The following is a 26,453-nucleotide window of genomic DNA, read 5'->3' as shown; positions in this document are numbered from 1 at the left end:
TTGTAGGACATTCTACGTAGTGGCATAAGAAACTCCTGGATGCATTTTAAGAATTACACCCCTTCTAAGCCTTTCATATTTGGATTATCCCAGTTAATGTTGGGGAAGTTGAAATCTACTATTATTTCCGTATTATTCTTACTATTCTCTGAAATTTGCCTACATATCTGCCCTTCTATCTCTGAATGTTTGGGTGCCAATAGTACACCCAGCAATATTATTGTCCCCTTTTTGTTTCTAAGTTCTATCTATGTAGTTTCATTTGAGGAACCTTCTAAGATATCATCCCTTCTTATTGCAGTAATTGACTCCTTGATCAATATTTCAATTCACCTCCTCTTCTACATGTCTCACCTGAAGATTCTATACCTCATGGAATGGAATGTTGGCCTTTATTTCAAAGGGAATGGAGCATAAAAATAGGGAAGTCTTGCTAAAACTATACAAGGCATTAGTTAGACTACACCTGGAATACTGTAAACAGTTTTGGTCCCCTTATCTAAGGAAAGTATACTGGCATTGGAGGTAGTCCAGAGAAGGTTCTCTAGGTTGATGCTGGATATGGAGAGATTTTCTTCAGAGGAGAGGTTGAGTAAGTTGGGCCTGTACTCATTGGAGTTTATAAGAAAGAGAGATTACCTTATTGAGACTTGTAGGATTCTCAGGGGGCTGGACAGGGTAGATGCTGAGAAGTTGTTTCTCCTTGTGGGAGTCTAGGACCAGAGGGCATAATCTCAGAGTAAGGGGTCACCCAGTTAAGACAGAGATATGGATGAATTTCTTCTCTGAGGGTAGTGCATCTGTGGAATTCTTTACCATGGAGGGCTGTAGAGGCTGGATTGTTAAGTATGTTCAAAGCTGAGTAGACTGATTTTTAATCAGTAAGGGAATCCAGGGTTATGGAGATAAGGACGGAAAGTGGAGTTGAAGATTATACCAGATCAGTCACGATCTCATTGAATGGTGGAGCAGACTTGATGGATCGAAGAGCCTACTTCTGCTTAGGTCTTATGGTGACTCCAAAAGGATGTGAACAGGCTGGCAGAAAGAATAGACAGACACATAGCAGTTCAAATTTAATGTAATTTAAAGGGTATAATTCTAAAGGGAATGCAGGAGCAGAGGAATCTGCGTGTATATAGGCATAAATCGTTAACGGTGGCAGGGCAGGTTGAGAAAGCAGTTAATAAATTCTACTGAATCCTGTGTTTTATAAATCAGGGCACAGATACAAAATCAGATAAGTTATGAACCATCAGAAAACATTGGTTTGGGCTCAGAGGAAAAGATGTATAGGTTTCAGAAAGGCTGCAGAAAAGATTTACAATAATGGTTCTGAGGATGAGAGACTTCAATTATGTGGACAGATTGGTGAAGCTGGGGCTGTACTCCTTGGAGAAGAGAAGGTTGAGAGGGGATTTGGTAGATGTGCTCAAAACCATGCGGGCACTGGATAGCATAAATGAGAGAAACTGTTCCCATTGGCAGAAGGTTAAGAACCTTAAGTTGCTAACAAAAGAACTAGAGGGAACATGACGAAAAACTGTTTTATGTGATAAAAGTTTGGATTTGGGATGCACTGTCTTGAGTGTGTGGTGGTGAAGATACAATTGCAGTTTTCAAAAGAAAAACTTTGAAGATAACAAAATTTACAGCGTTACAGGATTAGTTGTGTTGCTGTTGCTGAGAACTGACACACATAATGTGCTAAATGGCTGCCTTGTGTTGTAACCATTCTATGATTCTAGTGTAGATACATTCAGGAACTTGACAAGCAGGTGAGGAAGAAAGAAACTGAAGGTTACTCTGATAATTTGACCAAGAAGGGTGGGAGGAGGCTTGTGTGGAACATAAACACCAACATAGTGTGGTGGGTCAAATGGCCTGTTGCTGTGCTGTAAATTCCATGTAAAGCTGCAAATACAAACAATACTGCAGTACAAATATGTAACATGTTTCATATCCTTAGGCCATCACAGCCAAGGAATTGATATGCATCTCACACTCCTCCTCCCAACACACACTCCCTCCCCCAACTCTCGTTCTCCTGACACTTTTCCACCCCACACCTCTCCTGCTCTCTTTCTCCAAATTCTCTCTCCCATTCACTCAACCCTCTCTCTCAGTCCCCCACACGGTCTCACCCACTCACCCACACCCTCACTCCTCATGCTCAATCTCCCCCAGCACCCTTACAATCTCTCACTGCTCAGGCTGTCATACGCTCCAGGCCCTGCAGCTCGGGCTGCCATACATTTTAGGCCCTGTAGCTCAGGCTGCCTTGCACTCCAGGCCCTGCAGCTTGAGCTGCCTTATACTCCAGGACCCTCTGGTAGGGCTGTCTTATGCTCCAGGCCCCACAGCTTGGGCTGCCTCACGTTCCAGGGTTTGATGATCGGGTTGCCTCACGATCCAAACCCTGGAACTTGGCTTCAAATTCACTTTCCCACTTTTGCTGCTCATCCAGTCACAGCTTGGTTTCTCTCTACATTTCTGCTGATAGACACACTGCATAGACAAACCAGCTTGTGATTGGATGAGCAGCTTTATACAATTTTTCAAATATAGATCACTTATGGAACGTACCAGGGTGGGGCTCCAGCAGCACTACGCCATTGGTTGCAACACTTAAACAAGTACTCAGCATTGGACATTGCTGGGAATAATGACAACTTGAAGGATTTCAGCTGGGATCATGGCATTAATGGGGCAACAGACTGTTCAGGAAGGAATAACAAAGTGTAGAAATGCAATTGTGTAGGAGATTCCACAGTTAGGGGAAAGACCCCAAGAGAGATTTCTGTAACCATCATTGTGAGTTCCGCATGTTGTAATGCTTCCCTGGTATCAGAGCAAAGTATATTATGGAGAGGGTGCAGAATATTCTGAAGAGGGCAAGGAGAGAACCAGAGATTGTGGTACACATTTGTGCCAACAACATAGAGAGGGCATGCATTGAGTTCTTAAAGCCAAGTTTTCAGGAGCTAAGGAGGAATGTTAAAAATAGGACCTTGAATGTAGTAATCTATGGATTATTCCCAGTGCTATATGCTAACAAGACTAAAAATAGGAAGATAGAGTGGATCAATGTGTAGCTTGCAACATGGTACAGCAAGGCGGGCTTCAGATTCTTGGGAAACTGGGATACGTTTTGAGGCAAGGGTACCTATTCAAAGGGATAGGTTGTATCTCAACAGCAGTGAGACTAATGTCCTTGCGGGGAGGTTAGTAGTGTAGTTGAGTGGGTTTAAACTAAATTGAGAGGAGGATGGGCACCAGCACATATTAAGTACATCAAGTGAGTAGGAAGTAATTCCAATTTAGAAAGGAGGGGACAACGTAGGACTATGAGGAATACAAAGTCAGGTTTACAATTCAAGTAAGTAAATTCACAAAGTGATGAATGAAGTTGGTGAGCTACAAAGACCAATAACTATGTGGGAATATCATATAGTGGCTAGAACAGAAAGGTGGCTTAAAAATGGTGAGGACTGGGTCCTTAATTTTCAATGATATTAAAGTATTCAGAAAAGATGTGGAAGGAAACAAGGGAGATGGAGTGGCATTACTGATTAGAGAAGACATTGTAGACAGGGGATCAAGGATAGAATCCATTCGGTCAGGCGCGAGAGGCTAAGAGGGTACGATCATGTATTCCATAAGCCTCCAAATAGTGAGAGAGAAATAGGAAAGTAAATCTGCGGGAAATCACAGAGACGTGCAAGAACTATAGAGTGGTGTTATGAGGGTACTTTTAATTATCCAAATATTGATTGGGAGAGTATTAGAATTGAGGATGGAGAAATTTATGAAAAGTGTTCAGAAGAACTTCATTGATCAGTATGTTCTTGGTCTATCTAGAAAGAAAATATTGCTAGATCTGGTGTAGGGGAATGAGATGTGCCAAGTGGACCAAGTGTCTGTGGTGGAACACTTGGGTAAGAGTGATTATCATAAGGTTTATGGTAGTAATGCAGAAGGGTAAGGAACAATTTAAAGTCAAAGGTCCAAATTGGAAGATTGTTAATTTTAATGGGATGAGAAGAAATCTGAAATTGGAAGCAAAGACTGACAGGAAAAACTGCAATGGAACAATGTTTAAGGAAGTGATGCTTCATGTATAGGCTAGGTTTATTGCAACAAGGGCAAAAGATAAAAGAATCAAAGTAAGAGACCCTTGGTTTATGAGGGAGATTTAGAATATGATTAAACAAAAAAAGAGGGTGAATTCTTCAAGCAAGAGCCAGGTCAAATATTTGGTAGGGAGACGAAGTGAAGAGGAAAACTGCACCTTAGTTTTCCAAAATGTGTAGGTTAGATGGATTAGCCAGGGTAAATGCATGGGGTTACGGAGATAGGGCGGGTTGGTGGGCCTGGGTAAGATACTCTGTCAGAGAGTCAGTGCAGACTCAATGGACTGAATGGCCTCCTGCTTCACTGTAGGGATTCTATGATTTTATAAGACTGGCAAGGAAGGAATATGAGAAGGGAATGGTAGTCTACATAAAAGTGAATCCCAAAGTCTTCCACTGGCATGTGAATAGTAAGTGTGTGGTAAGAGCTGGTAAGGTGGATCCAAAACTATGATAAAGAGAGTGATGTATGCTGGGTAAAAATGAGAATATTTAAAGAATACTTAATGATTTCTTTGTATTGATGTTTACTAGGGAAGAGGCATTTGATGAAATATAGAAGAAGGATGGGATGAAAATCGAAATGCAGGGGGTACTAGGGATAAGATGCCTGGTCTGGATGGTTGCTAAAGGAAGTGGTGGCTGGAGATGGTTGAAGGGCTTTCCATGATAATCTAATCTTTCCTACATACAGGGAGATGCCAGAGGATTGGAGAGTGGGCAAATTTGACACCATTATTCAAGAAAGGATGTAAGGCAGTCCTAGCAACTACAAGACAGCTAGCTTAACATCAGTTTTGGGTAAGGGATTTTAGAGTCCTTTATTAAAGATGAGATCGCAGTGTACTTGGAAGTGTATGATAAAGTAGGACTGAGTCAGCACGGCTTTGTCAAGGGGAGGTCATGTCTGACAAATCTGTTAAGAGTTCTTTGAGGAGGTAACAAGGAAGTTAGATAAAGGAGAACCAGTGGACGTGATTTACTTAGATTTCCAGAAGGCCTTTGACAAGGTGCTGCATAGGAGACTGTTAAATAAGTTAAGTGCCCATGGTGTTAAGGGTAAGATCCTGGCATGGATAGAGGATTGGTTGACTGGCAGAAGGCAGAGAATGGGGATAAACTGATCTTTTTCAGGATGGCAGCCGGTGACTAGTGGTGTGCTTCAGGGGTCAGTGCTGGGACCACAACTTTTCACAATATACATTAACGATTTGGAGGATAGGAACTAAAGGCACTGTTGCTACGTTTGCAGAGGATACAAAAATATGTAGAGGGACAGGTTGTATTGAGGAAGCAGGGGGGCTGCAGAAGGACTTGGACAGGTTAGGAGAGTGGGCAAAGAAGTGGCAGATGGAATACAATGTGGAAAAGTGTGAGGTTATGCACTTTGGAAGGAGGAATGAAGGCATAGACTATTTTCTAAATGGGAAAATGCTTAGAGTCATTGTTCAAGATTCTCTTAAGGTTAACATGCAGGTTCAGTCAGCAGTTAGGAAGGCAAATGCAATGTTAGCATTCATGTCGAGAGGGCCAGAATACAAGAGCAGGGATGTACTTCTGAGGCTGTATAAAGTTCTGGTCAGACCTCATTTGGAGTATTGTGAGCAGTTTTGGACCCCATATCTAAGGAAGGATGTGCTGGCCTTGGAAAGGGTCCAGAGGAGGTTTACAAGAATGATCCCTGGAATGAAGAACTTGTCGCATGAGGAACGGTTGAGGACTCTGGGTCTGGACTCATTGGAGTTTAGAAGGATGAGGGGGATCTTATTGAAACTTACAAGATAGTGCGAGGCCAGGATAGAGTGGACGTGGAGAGGATGTTTCCATGAGTAGGAAAAACTAGAACCAGTGAGGACAACCTCAGACTAAACAGACGATCCTTTAAAACCGAGATGAGGAATTTCTTCAGCCGGAGTGGTGAATCTGTGGAACTCTTTGCCACAGAAGGATGTGGTGGCCGGGTCATTGAGTGTCTTTAAGACAGATATATAGGTTCTTGATTGATAAGGGGATCAAGGGTTATAGGGAAAAGGCAGGAGAAGGGGAATGAGAAAAACATCAGCCATGATTGAATGGTGGAGCAGACTCGATGGGCCGAGTGGCCTAATTCTGCTCCTATGTCTTATGGTCTATGTGACTTCATATCTGCAGCAATGTGGTTAATTCTTAACTGTCCTCTGAAATAGGCTAGCAAGGGCAATTAAGGATGGGCAACAAATGCCTTGCTAGTGATACCCACATCCCATGAAAGAATAAAAAGCAATATAAGACTCTCTGCCACAATTCTAAAGGGTATGCAGGAACAGAAAGGCCTAGAAGTATATAGGCATCTTTGAAGGTGACAATGTATTGAGAATGTAGTTGTCAGATCATATGGGATCTTGAGCTTCATAGAGGGACTGAGCACAAAAGCATAAAGGTTAAGCCTTTATAAAGGAAACTGAATCTTTATAAAACCATGTTTAAGCATCCAGTTAATGTCACCACACTTTCAGGCTCCTTGAGGGTGCAAAAAACATTCACCAGAATGGTTCCAGGGATGGTGGAGTTTAGCCACAAAGTTACGTTGGAGAAACGAGGATTATTTGCCTTGGAGCAAAGGAAATTGAGGTGAGATTTGATAGAGGTATATAAGATTACGAGGTAGACAAGTTGTCCTTGTTTTAAAAATGCATTCATACTTTAACCCAAACTATGAATCTTACAGTTTTAAGTAGTGAAACTAAAGGCTTGCTAAAATCTCTCTCGTTCTCTATAATAGGTACTTCAGCCATATTCCCCATTGCGCCTTCTACGGCCCAGTTGTGTTAGGACAGCACTCCCGCGTGAAGTGCAAATGTAAATTTCAATGGGTATGTGCTGTTTAACTTATTCTTTTTTATAAAGAGGTTGTATGAAATTATTGTGAGGTGTGTGTTCACCAGACCCCACCACTATCCCTCCCCCATATGCATCAAGGCACGCTGCCGAGGATTCAAACTCCCCCGTGCATTTTCCATTGCTGATGAGGAATTCAAATGAGACTCGGAAACCGCTATGCCAGAATTTTCCAGAGCATAATGCTACAGAGTATAACAAGAGAAAACAACGCGAGTCGGTGTCTTGCAAAACACATCAACCTGTTAAAAGTAGTGGTGTTGCTTTGTGACTGTATCCTACCTCATGTGAAAATTACGTTATAAACTGTAGTTTTTGGATTTCTGTTTTACTTTGCGTAAAATTCCGTAATCCGAACCGAAGAAGTCTGCGTCTTTTTCAATCCTCGGTTTGCGGAATCAAAAAGATTGGTATATGTCGGAGGTCCGGATTTAACTTTGAATCCGGTTTAGTGCAGTCTCTTGCATGGTGTACTTGCTGTCAATGCCGTAGGACGGGGAGAAAGCAGTATCAGTCATATGGTAACGAGTCCCTACAGCGTGTCCAATTAATATCAAAAGGAAATGCCAAATAGACAAGTAGCGCAGCTCCGGACCCAACCTGCAGGGCTCTCTCTGCACAAAATATAAGCCATTTGTGGAATGGTTTTCATGCGGTCAACATACTTGATTGTGCGCTGTTAAATTTGGTAAAAGTTGGTGATTTTCCAGTCACGCGCCTGGCTGTCAACAGCTATTCGCAGTCCCATCTATTGAACTGAAGCCAAACATATAAACTAAGTTCACATTTGACACACAACGCAAGTAATGTTAAAACGGTTGAGTAAACTTCAGACGCAAATTTGTTTTATATATAGTTTTAGTGATATATTTTTGTCCCTGAGCGCGTACGTAGCATAATGCTTATGCAAGTGTTGCTAAATTGGTGCGCGGGTTTCTGCTGCTGCTGTGACACTTTGCTTTTCAGCGGTAGCAAAGCAATACTGGCTGCAGCGAACTCAGTAATAGCAATCCTGTCTTTTCCCACGATACGCTGTGTTATATTTGGAAGAGAATTCTGGTGCACGGCGTGTTTATTCCTTGCCCGAGTAAGTGAACCTAAACTTTACTTCCTCTTAAAAATGAGCCAGCTCGACCAATTACACTGCTGATTTTTGCTGGGTTCTCTGGAGTGGGTTGACGGCCGACTCAAGCGTTCTGGGCTTTTTAAAAAAAAGTGTTGGCTTTTTATTTGCTGCTGTAATGAAAATTTTCGGAGTGAGATCGCGACTGAATCTCTGCGTGCAGTAGTAGGCTGTACTATATTGTTGTGGAGTATAGGTCGATAGCAACAGAACTCTCCAAGGTTTCAGACGTTTTCCATTACGTATTCAGCACCTGCATAGACACTCCAGCTCATCATCCTCACATGACCTGGAAACACGCTTTTTATATTAACCTGGGCAGTCAGGAGGAAATATCGTGGTGGCTGTTAAATTAGAGCTAGACGTAACGAACGTTTCTATAGTCTTGTCGACACTGTTCAGACTATCTGCCGAGCCGATTTTCTCCCTTGGAAATAAGGTTGTCGGCCGTGGAAAGGGCTGCGAGATTCCCTACATATATATATTACAATCTCTGATTCTGAACTGAAGACTGGTCGGAATAACTATCCTGCGAATTAGGTGAGCAAAGTGGGATTGTGATATTCGCCGCTCTACAACCGACTGGGAGCTCCTGTGCTATTATCTAACTGGTATCTGATAATTAAGGAAAACACCAGACCAAGATCTCGAGTTAGAGTGGCGAAACAGAGAGATATTCCACATCAAGGGTGTGTGGGAGAAAAAAAGCTAGTGACCGTGGTTAAAAGTGTGCAGCTTTTCGTAGCTGAAGTTCAGTGCGAATTCAGGGTCCACAGCGTATAACATCTTTGGTGCCGGTGGAAATTGGACTCCGATTAAAGGGGTTGATCTTCTTCAGGAAATGTTGCAGTAACTGATTGGTGTCAAAGCACCGATTTTTCAGCCAGCTCTGCGTGTTAACGACCGTTCCGTATCCACACCGGTGTGACTGGACTCGTGTGAAGACTGTGAAAACAGTTCCGCAGAGACTAAGTGATCATCTTGAAACACTGTATAAACATGGCCCCTGGCGGGAATTGATTCATTTAATCATATTGCATTCCTTGTAGAATCTGGTCCGGTAATAGCTCTGAAAAGTGCCGATTGGTGGACGGAGTCTCCCGGGGCGGAAAGTGAAAGTTAAAAGGACAAGTGAAATTTCAGGTGCTGACTGCACTGAACAGCTGGGTTAACCCCATAAAAACCATTCATTTGATTTCATTGCATGGTCTGGATAGGTGACCAAGACGAAGGCTGGACAAGAAAAGATAAATCAAATTGGTACTGTTCCTCTCTTTCCCTCCCTCCCCCCTTTGCATTACCATCCGGAATATCTGACAGGAGTAAGGTGACAGTCTACCTGTCATTCCCAGCCCCCTCTGCTGGACTTGCCAGGAAGCTGGGACGGCGCACGTGACACTTTTGCCTTATTTCCCAGGAGTAGAAATTACGAGAAAGTCTCTCGGACTGTATTGCAGTTTACCGGCGTTAACTCTTGTGGCGTTTCTGAGCACCGTTGGAAAGCTTTTTTTTAAACCCCCCCCGGGAGCCGGACTTGACTGCATTTGGTTTCCCTGCTCCAGCACCGCAGCCAGCAGCCTCTCCTTCCACCCACCTTCCAGCCCTCTGGTTGTGACTTCCCCTCTGCCTTGTCTTTGGGACCGGTGCTCGCGCCAGCGGCAGAAAGGGGGGGAAATAAAGGAGGCGGTGGGCGCACGTGACAGATTGAGCAGCTGGAGCGGTTTGCAGGCTGACCAGCTCGAGCCACCGCTGCTGCTGGAGGGAGGCATTGCTACAGGTGGTTCCAGGCGGTGCTGAGGAGGAGGAGGAGGAGGAGGCAGCGGCGCGCGGGCTGGAATCTGGAATCCCGACCCGGGAGCACGCGCTCGCTCACGTGACTGCGGCTCGGCCACCCTCCCAACTGCCGGCGCTCGCGCCCGCCAGCCGCTCAGCCCCATCCATCATCCCACCTCCATCCCTCTCATCCATCCATCCATCCCCTACTGATGATGGCGGGCTGTGGACTAAATGAAGACCTCCTCTTCTCCTCGTTTGTCTTCAGCTACATCAAGGAGAACCCGTTCACTCAGCAGGTAAGGTAACCACATCAGTCAAACAGGCGGTTTGTCCGGGGGGGGGGGGGAGGAGGAGAGGCTTGTTTAAAATGAATTAAAAACACCGCCAGTTGTACTGTTTGTTCATTCCCAGGGACCGAAAAAGAAGAGAATTTCAACATTACTGTTTTTTTTTTAAAAAGGGTGACCAGTTCGCCGGCGTCTGTTGTGGTGGGGGCAATGAAACTTGTCTGTGCAAACGTTCAACGATCTGTGCAATCAATCGACATCATACAGACAATTTTCCCCCCCGAACAGCGCTGAAGATGTGTCCCGGTGCAGGATGTTACTGGGGCAGCGTGTGTTACTGTAACTATGTAACCAAGAACTGTGTGAAAGTGCAGCGCGGGAGGTTGGCAGGTGACAGTTTTATTTTGTCAGCGGCGAGTCAGGTTCCATTTGGAGTAATTTCATTTTCAAGTATCTGGCGATGTCAATGTGCTTTATCTCCCCCCCCCCCCCCAAGAAGTGGCTGGATTTATAGTTTACCGGGTAATCCAAGCAGACACTCCGTGTGGTAAAAGTGCTGCTGATCTAATGGAAAAGGAGAGGGAGCCCAGAGTCACCGTCTCTAGGAGACTGGAGACCAAACTTCCCGTTGCCAGTGTAATGTTACTGATCGGAGCCCGATCGAGCAACAACGCGAGTTAATAATACATTAATACAGTAAACACAAGAGGCGGGAGGCGCCAGGAGCAAATGCCGTTCGACTCAGCCTTGTATTGGCTCCGTGTAGCATTTACTGTATAACAGCCTGTATCTCCTCAACGTGACCAAGAAATTACAACCCAGCAGAGCTATTACATCAAATTACTGTACTTGGTCAGTCTTGCTGTCTGTGCGTTTAAAAAAAAATACGAGTAAATAAATATTCTTCATCTTTGAGGTTTAACTAAAGGTTGAAACGATTATGCAAAGTTCCCACCAAGCACGTTACTTGGCCACGCTCGGGCGAACCACAGAATCATGTAACCAGGAAGTTTGTGTCCCTGTGGAGGATTATCATCCTAATGACACACCGCGAGGGATCTAATGTAGGGATAAATCTGGGGATTTTCCATCCAGGATCAGCACTTTGACACGGCGGACGGGGGAAGTTTTAAACAACCGTCTCGTAACTTTTGAAGTATTTTGTGCACACAACAAACAGTTTATCTGAAACCGTAGGGATGTCATTAATTCTGGATCTCTTCCGCAGCGTCTAGTAATTAAGAGATTGGTTTCTCACACACGGTCAATCGAGCGATATATTTGATAAACTCAGCAACCAAGGTTAACAACTTAGCCTGAAGGGCTTAGCTATCTAATCATTTTCACGTTTCTAGATAATGATCAAACGTTGCCTCGGTTGGGTTGAAATCGTATTGTTTAAATGTTTGGTGTACGCAGGAATTGAGGGAGAGAAAACACTGTGTAGACGGTGAAATGTCAAATGGGATTGAAAGAACTTTGCCGACAAAGAACGAAGATAACATTTTGGTGGAATTGAGAGGAGGTGGCGGGTATACGGTTAGGGTGAGGGTCACCAGCCCCAAGCACATCAAAGCGTCGAGACTTTGAGGAAGAGCCTTGTACCTTTTTACTATTGCAAAAGGGAAGATATGTGGACTGACGCTGGGAACAATATTTCGGAAGGCCAGACACTGAATATCTTACAGCCTTAGCATAGTTAATGGTAAAACAATCTAATTAATTAAAAAAAACACTTATAGACGGACATAAACTTGTAAAGCAGAACTGGTAAAATATTGGACGGTCATTATGTTATTCGTGTCGTCTAGGTTAGATGATTCAATAATTTTTGACTAAAAAACAATATCCGGAAAATGAAACATTTAAAGGATACACATAGATTTGTAGATTGCACCATTTGCCTGTTCTCCCTGTAAAACATCTCTTAAATTCCAACAAATTTTTAATTTTCTAAAAATATGTCAATAGAATTTACAGACTTTCTAAGAATATGATCTGATACAAGGCCCATCACTTTTTAGATTGCCATGCTCACACCCAAGTACCCATAACCAGGAATGGTAATGGGGTACTTGGGTGTGAGTGAATCTGGTTCAGAGGAAGGGGGTCCATGTATTCTTGGTATTTTCCAAAATGCTTGTGCAGGTTCTACATTACTTTCTCTGACAGGCAGATGTCTCACATGTACAAGAGTTATTCTCTCCAAGTAAGCTTATTCTTTGCAAGGCTGTAGTGAAGTTCAGAGCTATTTGTTGATTTCTTTTGTAAGAAGCGGCGAGGTCAGTCATAGGACATGTCAGTTTGACTGCTATATTTAGTATTTTCTGTGCATGTAAAGATCTGTTAAATGATATAACAGAAGTGTTTTGCATACATTTTTCATTCATTAGGTGTCAGCCTTGGCTCAATGGTTAGCATTTTTTGCATTCTGATCATGGGGTTTGAGTCAATGCAGAACTTGAGCACAAAAATCTTGGCTGACACCTCTGACCAAGTATTGCTCTCTTGCCGATGTAGTCTTATGAATGCCAGATTAAATTGAGGTCCCATCTGCCCCTTCGGGTGGGCATGCAAATCTTGAGACACTATTCGAAGGGGAGCAGGAGAGTTCTCCTGCTTATCCTTATCAATATTTCTCTTTCACCACTAACAGGTTAATTGTTCATTTATTTCATTGTTTTTGTGGGGCCTAGTTGTGCACAGATTTTCTACTGCATTGCCTTATATGGTCTACACCAATTTCTACGTTCCTACATTTACAACATTGAGCACACTTCAATAGTCTTTAAGCAGCTGTGAAGTACTGTGGGACATTCCGATGTTGTGAAAGGCACTAAGTTCCTTTCTTTCTATTTATGCCAAGTGATGTTAGAGCTGTATTATATCATTCGGATCATAATCCGTATTTACATTTAATTCCCAGGTAACATTTGGTTACATTTAAAGGGAGGCCATGATATTTTTGCAGTGTTAAAATAATTTTAAATGGGATTTTTTTCTTATATTATCCCTTACTCTAACTTTCTAAGCACCTTGTGATGTTTATTACGTTTTGCTATTTAAAATGTCATTCCTGCCATTTTAAAGGTTAACTCATGACCTCCAAACTATTGTAAAGAAACAGAAAATTTCAGCATTTTTTGTAATTTCCTATACAATAATTATTTTAAAAAGATTTCTTATTGTCCACAACTTCTAATTATCAGTTTGTACTGTCAGTTTTTCAAATCAGTAAAATAATTGGAGGCAGGTGACATTAATGGTGCAATATTGCCATAGAGTTGCAGGACAATGATAAATGACACTGATTCCCTGAGATTGTATTGAATGGAGGTCGTCATTTCATCACAGAGGGGCAGAAATTTAAAATGAGAGGTAATTCAAATCCTTTTGTGCATTTCCTAATGTCTAGTTACAAATCAGCATTGGCACAGACTTATTGCTGGTTGCAAGCCCAGTTTCACAGCTGGAGGTGATGTGCAGCTAGAGAGATCAGAGTGAAAGTGAAAATAAGTAGATAATGTAAATGATTGCCTAGAGATGTTGTGACATCAGAAAATATAATGTTTAGATCGACTCCTTAAATGCCGTAGAGGCTAGCAAGTTCTGTGGCAATTTTCTGAGGTAGCCGTCTTTCCTTTCCAGTTTCCTGTCGCCCTCTTCAAGATGCTGAATGGTAGAGCATTCCCAAGGGTGTTATATGGTGGAAACTTCCCAACTTTGAACATTTTCAGCTGTCGGGATCATATCTGGGTTCTAACTCTACTGGTGTTATCTGGCTGCACAGTGTCGCAATCCTGTGTGAGGTGGTCAGATAACGTGGCTGCCTCTGCTTTCTCCAGACAATGGAAGGATGGTGGTTGAAATCCCATGATGGGAGTTACGATAAATTGACTTGAAGCTTTGGGCAGCCAGTTGCTCCAGCAGAAGGTGGGTACAGGCAGGCAGGAGAATGCAAGGGTGCCTCAAAATGGAGACACTTTCTGAAGCCTTCAGAAAATGTAAAAATAATGATCACAGCTGTCAACCCACCCCTGCCCCCCCAACAAGATGGCTTGTGCTGTGGCTGTAACCTTCTCATCCCAGCAGTTCAGTGATGGGGACGGGTGTTCTATTGAGAGAATTAAAGCATCAGTGGTCCCCTCCTCTGCCATTGGGAGGCTGCCTCCAGGTATCTGCTGGGCTTTGGCCTCAGCTCGATATTCTGTTTGATGTCAAGAAGATCCTGGTGGCATCAGGGACTTGCCTGTGTTTGTTCCTTTAATTGGCACTGGCAGGTACTGCTGCTGTGTTGAGCTTGCCTCCAGCAAGATTGTCCAAAGGCAAGAATGCTTGAGGGAACTGACCCAGTATGTTACTTTAATTTCTGCTTCCTGATCCAATCTGGACCCTGTGGGGTTAATGAGATTGCACCCATGATCTACCCCACTCCTATTCCTTAACCACATGTAATAACATAAACTAATATGAGTGATGGGAAATGGAATATATAAGGGCTGATTATACCAAATGTTCGAGAGTCCGGGGGCAGAGGTGAGTGTGGTGACCATTACTAAGGAGAAGGTGCGAATGAAGCTGAAAGGTCTGAAGGTGGATAGATAACCTGGACCAGATGGACTACACCCCAGAGTTTTGAAGGAAATGGCTGAAGAGATTGTGGAGGCATGAGTGGTGATCTTTCAGGAATCACTGGAGTCAGGGAGAGTCCCAGAGGTCTGGAAAATCACTAATGTAACACCCTTGTTTAAGAAGGGAGGGAGGCAAAATATGGGAAATTACAGGCCGGTTGGCCTGACCTTGGTTGTTGGTAAGATTTTAGAGTCCATTATAAGGATGAGATTTTGGAGAAGTTGTAAGTGCATGGTAAAATAGGACAAAGTCAGCATGGCTTTGTCAAGAGGGGGTAATTCCTGACAGATTTGTTAGAATTCTTTGAGAAAGTAATGAGCAAGTTTGATAAAGGAGAACCACTGGATATTATCTACTTGGATTTCCAGAAAGCCTTTGACAAGGTGCTGCACAGGAGGCTGCTGAAGAAGAGCCCATAGTATTAGAGGCAAGATACTAGCATGGATAGAAGATTGGCTGACTAGCAGAAAGCAGGGTGTGGGAATAAAAGGGTCCTTTTCAGGATGGCAACCGGTGACTAGTGGAGTTCTGCAGGGGTCAGTGTTGGGTCTACAACTTTCCACTTTATACATCAATGATCTCGATGAAGGACTGAGGCCATTGTGGCTAAGTTTGCAGATGATACAAAGATAGGTGGAAGGACAGGTAGTATTAAGGAAGTGGGGAGACTGCAGAAGGATATGGACAGGTTAGGACTAGGACTTGGGAGTCCTAGTTCAGGATTCTCTTAAGGTTAACTTGCAGGTTGACTTGGTAGTCAGGAAAGCAAATGCAATGTTAGCATTAATTTCGTGAGGACTAGAATACAAAAGCAGGGATATACTGCTGAGGCTTTATAAGGCTCTGGTCGGATCACATTTGGAATATTGTGAGCAATTTTGGCCCCATATCTAAAGAAGGATGTGCTGGCCCTGAAGAATGATTCCAGGATTGAAAGGCTTAACATAGGAGCGTTTAAGAAGGCTGGGTTTGTACTCAATTAAGTTTAGAAGGATGAGAGGGGATCTCACAAAATACTGAAAGGCCTGGATAGAGTGGACTTGAGAAGATGTTTCCATTAGTCGGAGAGACTAGGATCTAAGGGCACAGCCTCAGAGTAAAAGGACAACCCTTTAGAACCGAGATGAGGAGGAATTTCTTCAGCCAGAGGGTGGTGAAACTGTGGAATTCATTGCCAAAGAAGGCTGTGAAGGCCAGTTCATTAAGTGCATTTAAGACAGAGGTAGATAGGATCTTGATTGGTAAGGGGATCAAAGGTTACGGGGAAAAGGCAGGAGAATGGGGCTGAGAAACACAGCAGCCATGGTTGAATGGCGGAGCGGACCTGATGGGCTGAATGGCCTAATTCTGCACCCATATCTTAGGGTCTATTATAAACTTATCTATACTTTCTCCAATGCTCCAATATTCCTTTTGAAGTATGGAAACCAGAAATATATACATTACTTGGAAGTATGGTTTAACCGACGTTCTATGCAAGTTTAACATTACTTCTCTGCTTTTGTATTTTTTCATATAAAAATAACACCCAGTACTTTTGTTTGTATTCTCAACTTTGTGTTTGCTATTTTCAACAGTTTTTATGTATGTATATTTCCAGATCTTTTTGGACCTTTACCTTACTTTCCAAGGAAAATAATAATTTCCTTACTCCACCTCCTAAAATGAATGAGCTAGCATTTCATTATATTGGGTAGGCAGGAATAAAATATACTTCTATATTCAATTGGTGGTATAAACCCTTCATTTGGACCAAAGATCAGAGCGCACTTGTCCAAGAGCAAACTTATTTTATACTTAATGAGACATTTCTGCTTTATATTCAGAATTAATTATTCAAAAATTTCCAAAAGGTAATTCTTGTAAGTTTATTCACAAGTAATTTTCATGTTCCCACGTTTTTTCCAATTAGTACATTAGTAGTTTGTACTGTTCCCAGGACTTTTTACCCATCCAGTGGAATGGCAGAAATGGAGAATTGTTTTTGGAGATTATTTCACCTGATTCACAATGCTCCTATATCCCTAGCTTACCCATCCAGTGGAATGGCAGAGATGGAGAATTGGTTTTGGAGATTATTCCACCTGAATCACAATGCTCCTATATCCCTGGTTTTGAGTTAATGTGTTGAGCTCCAGATGTAATACCCTGCTTTTATTGAGTACTCCTACTAAATCTACAATATCGTAATTCTTTTGCACACCATTTTTTAAAAAGGGTCATTCTTGGACTGCTAACCTCATGTCCTGGCATGTCCCCAACTCTACCATTACCACCAAGCCAAGGGATCATGGACGTCACAGTGGTTAGTACTGCTACCTCACAGCTCCAGGGACCTGGCTTGAGTCACTGTCTGTGTGGAGTTTGCACATTCTCCCTATGTCTGCGTGGGTTTCTTCCGAGTGCTCCAGTTTCCTCCCACAGTCCAAAAATGTGCAGGTTGGCCATGCTAAATTGCCCCTTAGTGTCTCGGGATGTGTTGATTTGAGTGATTAGCAGGGTAAATATGTGCAATTACGGGGCCTAGATGGGATTGTTGTCAGTGCAGACTCGATGGGCCGAATGGCCGCCTTCTGTAGGGATTATATGATCAACCCTGTTCAATGAAGAGTGCAGGAGGGCATGTCAGGATCAGTACCAGCCATATCTAAAAATGAGGTGTCAACCTGGTGAAGCTACAATATAGGACTACTTGCGTGCCAACCATCATAAGCAGCAAATGATAAACAGAGCTATGTGATTCCACTGCCAATAGATCAGATCTAAACTCTGCAGTCCTATCACATCCAGTTGTGAATAATCTCTCCCTCCATGTCAACAAAACAAAGGAGATAGACAGACTTCAGGAAGCGCATTGGAGGACATGCCCCTGTCTACATCAATGGTGACGAAGTAGAAATGGTCGAGAGCTTAAAGTTTTTAGATATCCAGATCACCAACACCCTGTCCTGGTCCCTCATGCCAACAGTATAGTTAAGAAAACCCACGAATGCCTCTACTTTCTCAGAAGATTAAGGAAATTTGGCATGTCCCCTACGACTCCAACTTTTACAGAGGCACCATAGACAGTATTCTTTCTGGTTGTAACACGGCTTGGTATGGCTCCTGCTCTGTCCAAGACTGCAAGAAACTATAAAGGGTCATGGACAAAGCCGAGTCCATCACTCAAACCAGCTTCCCGCCCATTGACACTGTCTACACTTCCCGCTGCCTCGGAAAAACAGCCAGCATAATCTCTTTCGTTGGGAAAAAGATACAAATGTCTGAGGACACGTACCAACCGACTCAAGAACAACTTCTTTCCTGCTGCCATCAGACTTTTGAATGGACCTACCTCGCATTAAGTTGACCTTTCTCTACACTCTAGCTATGACTATAACACTACATTCTGCACCCTCTCCTTTCCTTCTCTATGTATGGTATGCTTCATCCGTATAGCACGCAAGAAACAATACTTTTTACTGTATACTAATACATGTGACAATAATAAATCAAATCAAGTGGTGGACAGTTAAACAGTTCATTGGAGGAAAAGGGTCCACAAATAACCCCATCCTCAATGATGGTCAGCTCAGCGCATCAGTGCAAAAGGATAAAGCTGAAGTCTTTGCAACAATCTTTAACCAAAGGTTTTGAGTAGATGATCCATCTTGGTCTCCTCCAGACATCCCAGCATCACAGATGCCAGTTTTCAGCCAACTTGATTCAGTCCACATGATATCAAAAATGGCCAAAGGCAATGGGTACTGCAAAGGCTTTAGGTCCTGACAATGGGCCACAACATCCAAGCCCTCAGTTAAATAACTTTAAAAAGAACATATCCATGTTCTATAATTGAAATCAATAGTTGTGGGTATACAATTAATTAGTCTTATCGTTTCTGTTTCATAGCTCTTGGAGTTTCACATGCAAGGTTTGCATGGCGATTGCCTAGAAATGCAAGCTTCCTCTGGGCAATTGCCTTGCTCTGAGAACCATCTGAAAATATGATTTTAAACACCAAACTTCGGATGATTCTGACTGGGCTCCATAATTGCCTAGAAAAAGTTAAAATTAAAACCTTTTTTAACTTCTGGATAACTATTGTAGAGACCCAATCCACATGGAATGCCCCTGACTCGAGGGGTCTCGCCACACCCTCTGACCATCCCTTCCACAGGAATTTCCTACCTGCACAAAACTTCTCCCCCTCCCTCAAGCCTGACCGGACCTGACTAATGCCCGTTTCTTCTGAATTGCCTATTGGATTTCTTGGTGACTATCTTATATTGATGACCTCTAGGTCACAGCAGGAAACAAATGGTCCAAATATTCTGCTATCAGGATCATTGGAGATGGGACATCAGTTGGAAGATGCATGTCAGGATGCTGAGCAAGTTCTGGCATACACTCTGAAATTGCCTGGTAAATTTAAACTTCTGATAGACTGATTTCTGCTGCCTGGGATCCTCCATTTAATATCTTGGACACTGAGCTCAGGATCAAAATATTAGATCAGATACTTGGGACTTACCTGGAAGTGTTATGCTGGTTAATATCTGGTTTAACTTCGTGATTCACCAATGTAATTGAACTGACCACCACAGCCAAACCCACCCCTCTGCTCCTGATCTGACTCTCTCTCATCCCACCACCCTGATTGTCCACTCATCCAAACACTAACGCACTTGTCCATGCGCTAACACACTTGCTTACTAATATGGAACTTGCCCGAATATAGCAGCTAGTGTCATGAAAAAGGGAGAATGATCCTTTGACTCTCCTACACTTGCTGGACTTGTCATGGAGAGGTTGTGCTGATTCATTTCTGCTACAGCTAGCATCAGAACACTGGACAGAAAATGGGCAGTTCCATCGGGGTGTAGAAAAGCTCACATGCAGTGGCAATGTAGCTGACTGGAAAATCTGGGCCAATTTTAATGACCTCTATTACATTACTCTTCAGGAGACCCAGCCTGTCAGTCCTTTCCTGATAATTTTTTCTGAACTCGCGCATTTACGACATCATCTTTGCAAATCCCTTCTTCACCCTCTCCAGTGATCCTGTGTTCTTTTCAAAATATGGCAACCAGAATTCATCCTTTTGGAACACCACTTTCTATCTTCTGCCACTCTGAATAAGTACCCTTTATTCCCACTCTCTGTTTCCTGCCTTGAGGCCAGCTAGCACTTCATTCTGTTACTTGTCCCCTAATTCTACATTCTCTGACCTTATCTGTTGGTTTATTATGGGGTACTTTACTAATGGCCTTTTTAAAAAAAATTCAGATAAATTACATCTACATTAGCATTCTCTACCCGCTCTGTTACCACCTCAAATAATTCAATTAGGTTGGTTAAGCAAGACTTTCCCTTTTGAAATCCATGTTAAATATTTATTCTAATTTCTAGATGTTCTTCTATTTTCTCTTTGTACTGATATCATTATTTATCTCACCTCTGCTATCATTTTCCTATTTTAAAATGCAATCCATCTGGACCAGGGGGAATTATCCTCTTTTTTTGAGTTTGTGTGGTTCATTCAATAACCCCTTTTTAATGCACAAATTACTCATTACGCATTCCATCAATCAATGTCATGCCTACCTGTTCTATTTCCCTAAACTAAAGTGCTAAGGTGAAGTATTTATTTATTTAGTGAATGCAAAGTTCCTAACCCAAGCAGTTTCTTCCAGTTCTGCTCTGTTGAGTGCGGATAGGCCTCTGCTGAGTCTGTGGATTGGACACTCTTCTATGATGTGGTACATACTTTGCTCTCTGCCACAGGCACATAGAGGGCTGGCATAATTCCACATCAGTGGAAGTTGGCCAAGCATGGGCTATGGCCAGTCCTGAACCTGTTGAGGGTAGATCACTCTTTCTTTGGAATACTGAAACCAAGCAGCTGTTGGTTCAGATTTGAGAAGAGGTACTTGCTTGCTGAGTCCAAGGATTCCCATTTGCGTTGAAATCCTGTGTGGGAGGGTTTTTCCAGATTGGCCGCCTTGATGGGACTTGTACCTTGGGTGGGCTGAATAGATCACCTTGAAGTGGCAGATGGAGGACATTGAAAACTTTTTCTATCATTTTGTGGGTTGTTGCAAGTTGGCAGATATGTGGAGGAATGATGTTTATCAGGACAGAGTGCCAAGGGAGTGGTGTTGAGCTTGGCGTTTCAGTAATATACATGGCAAAATTTGTGTGTGTGTGCTGTTCCCGGAGGTCAATGTCCTATCTAGGGTCATCCCAAGTGTGTTGGAATTGGGTGGTGCTAACTTCTAGCCATTCATTTGGATGTTGAACTCTTTATTGGCTTTTGAAAGGAAACTTCATGAGAAGAGTCCACACCAAGAATCTTAGTCAGATTTAAAAGTGAAATGATTATTTAATATTTCTGCCATCTCTCTATTGTTACCTGTACTATTATCCTGTCTTGTTGCTATTCCCATCGCACCCTTCATTTTTATTGTAATCAACTTGCTTTTGAAATTATCTTGCTATTGATTTTCAGAAAGCACCATATTTAAAGTAATGGTATATGTGTTCTAGTTGATATCAATGGCAGCAATTAATTACTTTCCATGTTTTTGCATCGATGGTTGACTAGTGCTGCTGAGTGAAAAAAATCTAAGTATGTTATGTTCAGCATTGGCCCAGGTATTCAGTATCAACTGGCAGGAAACATCTGGACAAAACTGATGATTGTATATTTATAGAAAAATTGCATGGTATTTATTTCACCTGAATATGATATAATATTTTCTTGTAATATCATCTAACTTTGGAAATGAATAATCGATGCTTTCTCATAATAGACTCTTATAAACATAAAAATATTTCATTATGTTAATTATAAGAATAATTGTGCGCAAAAACACCTAAACCAGATATTCATGGTAAGATTTAAATGATATGGTATAATCCTGGTCTATTTTGAATCTGGTATAACATTGGTACTATTCATTCACTTTTGCATTGGGGAAGTGGACAGTACAGCTGCTGTAATATTGCTTTGCTGTACTGCAAAATCTCAGTCTGCTGTTTATGATTCTAAAAGCAGCCTCTTAGAGAAGGGGCTCAGCCCAGGTTGGACCCCTGGCTCCATCTGCACTGCTTCGGCTGGAACTTCTGTACCCTTGCCTATAAAACGGATTCATCTCCCTTTGCCTATCTCATACTATGAAGTCGACACCACTTGAAAAGTGAATTATACTGCATCAGTTTTCAGCCCGTCAACCTCTGTGAAGGAATACCTCATTGGACTTTGCTTCTGGACTCTACTCACATGACACAATATTTCTGTTCTCCGGTCTCTACACTGTAAATCTTTTCTTTGTCCCTTGAACTGTATGCAAAGCGGCAACATTGTAACTCCTCCCACATTTGATTGTATTTAAATAAACAAATTCTGAGTTATTCCTATCTTGAGTTTGCTGTGGGGTTATAAATAAAAATTGGATTATACCAAAATCCCAGGGGTTGGGTAACACGCCACCACTTATAATAGGGGAAGAAAATCAAAACACCTTTTCTGTTTATGGACAGGTAGTGAGAGGAGAAATCAGTGTTGTTTAAATTAACTCCTCACCACCTGTCTGCAACATCCTGCAATTCCATTCAAACGTTTTGTCTCGGGGAACAGCTTGCCAATTGTTAGATCCACTTTTCTGACTTTTTCATTTTATTTTAATTCAATCTTTATTTTCCCCTCTATTTCTCTTTTTCGATCTAGTTTGAGTCCTAATTTATTGATTTCTCTGTTCCTGTCTCAATCCTTAAATCTTATTGGTTAAGGAAATAGACTACAACATTTGTCAAGTTTCCAGGTGCCCATCCTTCCCTCTCACTTCCAACAACCTACAGGGCAATTATTTGCAAGCTGAATGGTGAAGGGAAAATCCACTGGACTTTTCAGCCCAAGAAAAATTGGGCCTTTACCTAATGTATTCTTAGATGTGAAACTTAAGGCAATAATATAATTTAGTTGTTTATGTAGTTTCATGAATTATGAGAATTAAACTGATTTATCATTTCAACTCCAGCATTAGATTATTAAATTAACCAATCCTGTAGCTTTACTTATTTTAATTTTCTGATAATACATTACTTGGAATGGTTTTGATGCTTCCCGACCAAACTTTTCTGTTTATTTTGCTGTTACGTTTTGCTGATTAGTTTTCAGATTTTGGTCAGGTAAAGCAGAATGAATATAGAACTGTCTCATTGCTCTGTTCCTTCTAAGTAAAGTTTGCTTCAATTTTTTTCTGCTTGGTTACAATTGTTTGCTTTCATAGTGATGAACAATTTTCCCTGTAAGCTGCTTGCATGGCTATGCAGAAAGCTGCAAGGTACTCTGAAGGCTTCTTACAAATTGTCTTGTTTTAAGGTAGTGTCAACAATGCGTTGCAAAAAGTGTTAAGTGAACAGGCCATGCACATTTAGGGAGGGAGGGGAATGGAGGGCCATTGGTGGATAGGATGAACTTTCCTAATATAATACTCCCAAACTGAGAGTAACACTCGATCACCCTATTAATCCCTTTATTAGTTTGACCTCTAAATGAAGAGCATGCTAGGCTGATAAATATGTTGAAATTTGGGAGGTGGGTGGGGTGGTGTGGGTGTCAACATACAGCAGCTGTAGTGCCAAACTATTATTGTTTTTCGTTTATGTTTCGCATTGAAAGATCACCTATTAAATATATATTCTCAGCTCCATTCCTTTTAACGGCGGCATGGTGGCACAGTGGTCAGCACTGCTGCCTCACATGCCAGGGACCTGGGTTCGATTCCTGGCTTGGGTCACTGTCTGTGCGGAGTCTGCACCTTCTCCCTATGTCTGCGTGGGTTTCCTCTGGGTGCTCCGATTTCCTCCCTCAGTCCAAAAGTCGTGCTGGTTAGAGGCATTGGCCATGCTAAATTCTCCCTCAGTGTACCCGAACAGGCACCGGAGTGTGGCGACTAGGGGATTTTCACAGTAACTTCATTGCACTGTTAATGTAAGCCTACTCGTGACACTAATAAATAAACTAAAACTTCTACACTGACTGCATAGATTGAAATGACAGAGTAGCGCCCTTTCTCTACTGTGTTAGATACTGCAATTGATACTGCAAAAAAGTGCACCAAACGAAATTCAACAGTCTAAGCATTTTAAACTGTTGTTCTGAAATATATCTTCAGTGTTGTGTGTTTTTGTTGTTTGTCCCACTTTGTCGGTAACTGAGTGATGCAGCCCCATGTTCTTTGACGCTGATATGAAATTTAATTTAGTTTCAGACTGGGACAAGAATATCCCCAAATCGAATGAGTTTGAGCACTTGTATCCATGGAGAACTGGATTCCAAGTCACAAAACTGTCCATGATGTGGAACTAACTTGTCAGTTTCATGAGGAGTGGATGCAAGGAGAGCAAATTCTGGAAATGTGTTTGAAAAAAAAACTTGAGTATAATGATTACTGAAACAAAAAGCTAGTCAGACAGTCATCATAGGACTGCTAAGCTGAATTCATGCTAGTAGTGACGCAACTTTGGAGCAGAAGCGCTACTAGAAAACATTGAACCACGATATTGGGCCGCTCTGCTCCAGGAAGACCATAGAATAATTTGATGCTGTAGTTGTGATATGGTAGTTCCAGAGTAACAGTTGTGTGCTCCCAAAATCAATGATGTCATGCCATGTGTTGAGCTGCCCTGTCATCTTTTAGTTTGATTTCCATTAGACCAGTGTATTTGTAGTAATAGAAAATAATATATTGTTGATCTTTGTGAAATGGGTATCATATATGTACAGGCGTAAAGATATAATACAGGTTCTTCCATATACAGACATTGTGGGCTGGATTTTCACTGAGTCAGGGAGACTCCATTGACCTCTAAAAATGAAAGCCAGGACCTGATTTCGAGATTCATGACTGGGTTCCTTGGCTTTTCAAGTTGCAACAGCTGCTTTTAAGGGTATGGGCTGGTTTTGGTCACATGGTCGCTTCCTGCATTCCAGGCCTGGCCTGCTCCATTGCGAGGATAGGCATGCCCTAGTCATCCATGCTTTTCATGGAGCTGAGCAAGTTTTTCAAAGAATCATGGCTCATGGCACCTCATGAACCATAGCCTACATAAGGGAACCTTTTGAAAGGTAAGTTCAAAAGGTCCTCCTCATGCTCCCATTCCAAGAAGTACCCACTATACAGTGTATTGAATGAAATGAGCCCTATAGTGACAATAGGATGTTTTAAAAAAAAATTAAATCAGTCATTCACTGATAACTTTCCACTTTTTTAACTGCAGGATTCAAGTGTCAATCATCCTGACCCTTTAAAATATCAATAGCAGAAACAGCAAGCATTTATTTTGTGAAAGTAAATATTATGCAATTAACAGCATGTATCAGAGAGCCAGAGCTTTCAATCAAGCAATGTTTTCTCTGGGGCTTCGATGTTTCAGTATTCTAATGGATATCTGGGCACAGCCAATAATATCCAGAAGGGATGTGTGGGGGCAATACTTTGGCATGGGAACATGAAGGATCATAGGGGTTGGTTGGAGGAGTATAGATTTGCGTGGAGGACACAAGGGGCCATGGGGTGGGGGGTGCGGTTTGAGGGCTTGAGGTGGCATGGATAGGGCATTGTGAATGTGATGGGGGTGTGAGGACTGGAACGCCTTTCTGTTTTTACTCTAGCTGAAATAAAGTCCCACAGCATCAAGGTGGGCCATTTTAAACAGCCTATCCAAGAACTTGGACACCCCTCTAGTTGCTTCTTAGCTTTTTCTCTGGTTGGCTGGTTCAACTGCAACTCACACCGGCTCCCTCCCTGGACAAGAAAATCCCATCCTTACAGGGACCTTCTCTCAAGGAGGGTGAGGGTGAACCAAGCTGGGAATTTTCCCAGCTCCCGCTACCTGCCTCGAGGATAAAAAACAGTCCTATGATTTTGCTACTGTAAGATAATTGGTATTTAATGCATCTTATTAATGTTAACATTGATTCCACAACAAAAGCATAGCCTATGTACTTGATGTGAAATGTTTGTCATTGATGAATTGTAAAGTCTTCCTATAACTGATGAAGTTTTGGGTTACTTTTGTTATGGGAGTGGGTATTGCTGCAGACACTAACCATGATATTAGTAACATTAATTGTGCAGGATAATCAATATTTTTAAAATTTTGATTTGTGTTGTGTGCATTTGTGCATATTATTATAACCCTACAAGAGTAGATTTTCCAACTTCACCCCACCTGAAGCACACCTCTGTTGTCCAGCTCCAGGGTTGCCAAAATTTCTTGTCCCAGGCCATCTACATGGCCCTAAAGGCTCCTCTCGTGTAGTTCTACCTAAAGACATGACCCACTATCATCCCAGAAAAATGCATCTTGGGTCCCATTTGAACTTTGAAATTCTGGAGGTTTTATAAACAGAAAAGAACTCCAGTTCCCAAACTCATTACTATCAAACTCCACTTCTTCCTCAGGAAAACCCTAGTGATTACAGGCTTATATTAATGGATAAAGACTTGATGACCAATTTGATTTGACTTATTATTGTCACATGAATACAGTGAAAAGTATTGTTTCTTGCGCACTATACAGACAAAGCATACTGTTCATAGAGAAGGGAAGGACAGAGTGCAGAATGTAGTGTTA

The 26,453-nt window shown here is 42.2% G+C and overlaps 1 protein-coding gene across 1 annotated transcript in view; it reads left to right on the top strand.

Annotated features, from left to right (window-relative positions):
- The first annotated feature begins 8,375 nt into the window (after window positions 1–8,375).
- ppargc1a (peroxisome proliferator-activated receptor gamma, coactivator 1 alpha) overlaps window positions 8,376–26,453 on the top strand; it is a 590,881-nt gene continuing 572,803 nt past the window's right edge. The window contains exon 1 of the mRNA XM_078215481.1: window positions 8,376–10,205. Coding sequence (XP_078071607.1) covers window positions 10,119–10,205 — 87 coding nt within the window. The 5' untranslated portion in view covers window positions 8,376–10,118. The remainder of the gene's footprint in view (window positions 10,206–26,453) is intronic.

The sequence above is a fragment of the Mustelus asterias genome, chromosome 1, assembly GCF_964213995.1.
Source record: "Mustelus asterias chromosome 1, sMusAst1.hap1.1, whole genome shotgun sequence".
NCBI lineage: Eukaryota > Metazoa > Chordata > Chondrichthyes > Carcharhiniformes > Triakidae > Mustelus > Mustelus asterias.
Note: the sequence above shows the minus strand (reverse complement) of the source record. Positions and strands in the feature narration are given on the sequence as shown.